General features: G+C 39.7%; 1 protein-coding gene across 1 annotated transcript; it reads right to left on the reverse strand.

Annotated features, from left to right (window-relative positions):
- Window positions 1–249: 249 nt before the first annotated feature.
- On the reverse strand, window positions 250–867 carry LOC110115118 (the record flags this gene model as incomplete). Its single annotated transcript, XM_020848255.2, has 1 exon — window positions 250–867. A coding segment is annotated over exon 1 (545 nt), but the record flags the coding sequence as incomplete, so codon positions are not given.
- Between the last annotated feature and the right edge of the window lie 507 nt (window positions 868–1,374).

Raw genomic sequence — 1,374 nt, forward strand, 5'->3', positions numbered from 1 at the left:
ATTAAGCTCCTTCTATATAAAATTTTCCCTAAACTTTTTTATTTTAATGTAAGTAATTTCAAGAATAACTGATAAATATTTTTTTTTGTGGGACTTTTTTTCTCGTTATGGTTGACAAGGGGCATATTAATTAGCAACAACAACTTACTCGCATATATCTTGATTTAGATTTTATTTGGGACAATTTTATTAAAGTATTATTTAAATATAAAAATTTTTGTACTAAGAAATTATTTTAGAAAGCAATACGTAGCCGTGGTCGGAAGCATAATCTCCTCCACGCTATGGACCCCACCAGCCCTCTCCCTCATCCCCCGATCATCTTCCTCCGTTTTCCCCAAGTCCGAGCTGGCAATCACCACCTTCCCGACCCACGCTTGTCCCATCATCTTTGCCACGTGGTATGCCACAAACCCCCCATAGCTGGTCCCCACCACCCCCGCCAATTTGCCGGAGATTTCTAGTTTCGCCAAAAGAGCCACAATCGCCGCCGCCTGGAACTTCTCCGACCGCTCCGGCGACAGAGTGGTGGACCGACCGAAGAAGATGAGGTCCGGCACTATGAGGTCGAAGTGGCGGCTGAGGGGGCGAATCTGGGCCTTCCACTGCCACGTAGCTGGAGTGCCGAAGCCGTGGAGGAGGAGGAGCGGCGGCTTGGAGAAGGAAGGGGGATGCCAGCACTGGATGGTGGTGTCTGGGTCAACCGCAACGGAATAACGGCGGAGGCCGGCGGCCGTGAAGGAGCGGCGGTTAATGGCGTCGACAATGGGGACGAAGCTGAACTTGAGACCCATATTGCGGTGAGACTGTCGTATTTGTTGGGGTATTTGTAGCGAAGAAAAGGTAAGAGTTTTGGAGGAGCATTTGATGAAAATGAAAAAGTAGGTGAAGCTGTGTGATATTATTATTTTATTTTTAATTGGTGGATTGATAAGCCAGTTGGAAATTATTTTGTGGGGCTTATTTGATTATCTACGAATATTTTTAAATTAATAAATCAGATAATTTAATTATGTATTTGAGCTTTTTGAAATTTAAATTTTATTTTGGTAAAAAATTTAGATTCGAAACTTTTTAAAAAATATTATCAATAAAATTAATTGGCATCCAATAATGAATTCAGATCCAAATAAAATTTAATATTTTCATTAATTAAAATGCTGTATTTTTCTATTCTATTGACTTCTCATTTATTTTGTAGGAAACCGAAAAACATCTTAGGGATTGGGTATTGAAGAAAATGCATGATGCAAGGTTTTTAGAGACAGCTCGAATATTGAGGCCATGGAAAAAGAATTCTCGAAGGCTTCTCATTTTTTTTGGGGTGATTGTAAATTTTTATAATGATTATTTTAAAGTTGTTTTTTTTAAGCA

Source organism: Dendrobium catenatum, unplaced genomic scaffold (genome assembly GCF_001605985.2).
Source record: "Dendrobium catenatum unplaced genomic scaffold, ASM160598v2 fragScaff_scaffold_1431, whole genome shotgun sequence".
NCBI lineage: Eukaryota > Viridiplantae > Streptophyta > Magnoliopsida > Asparagales > Orchidaceae > Dendrobium > Dendrobium catenatum.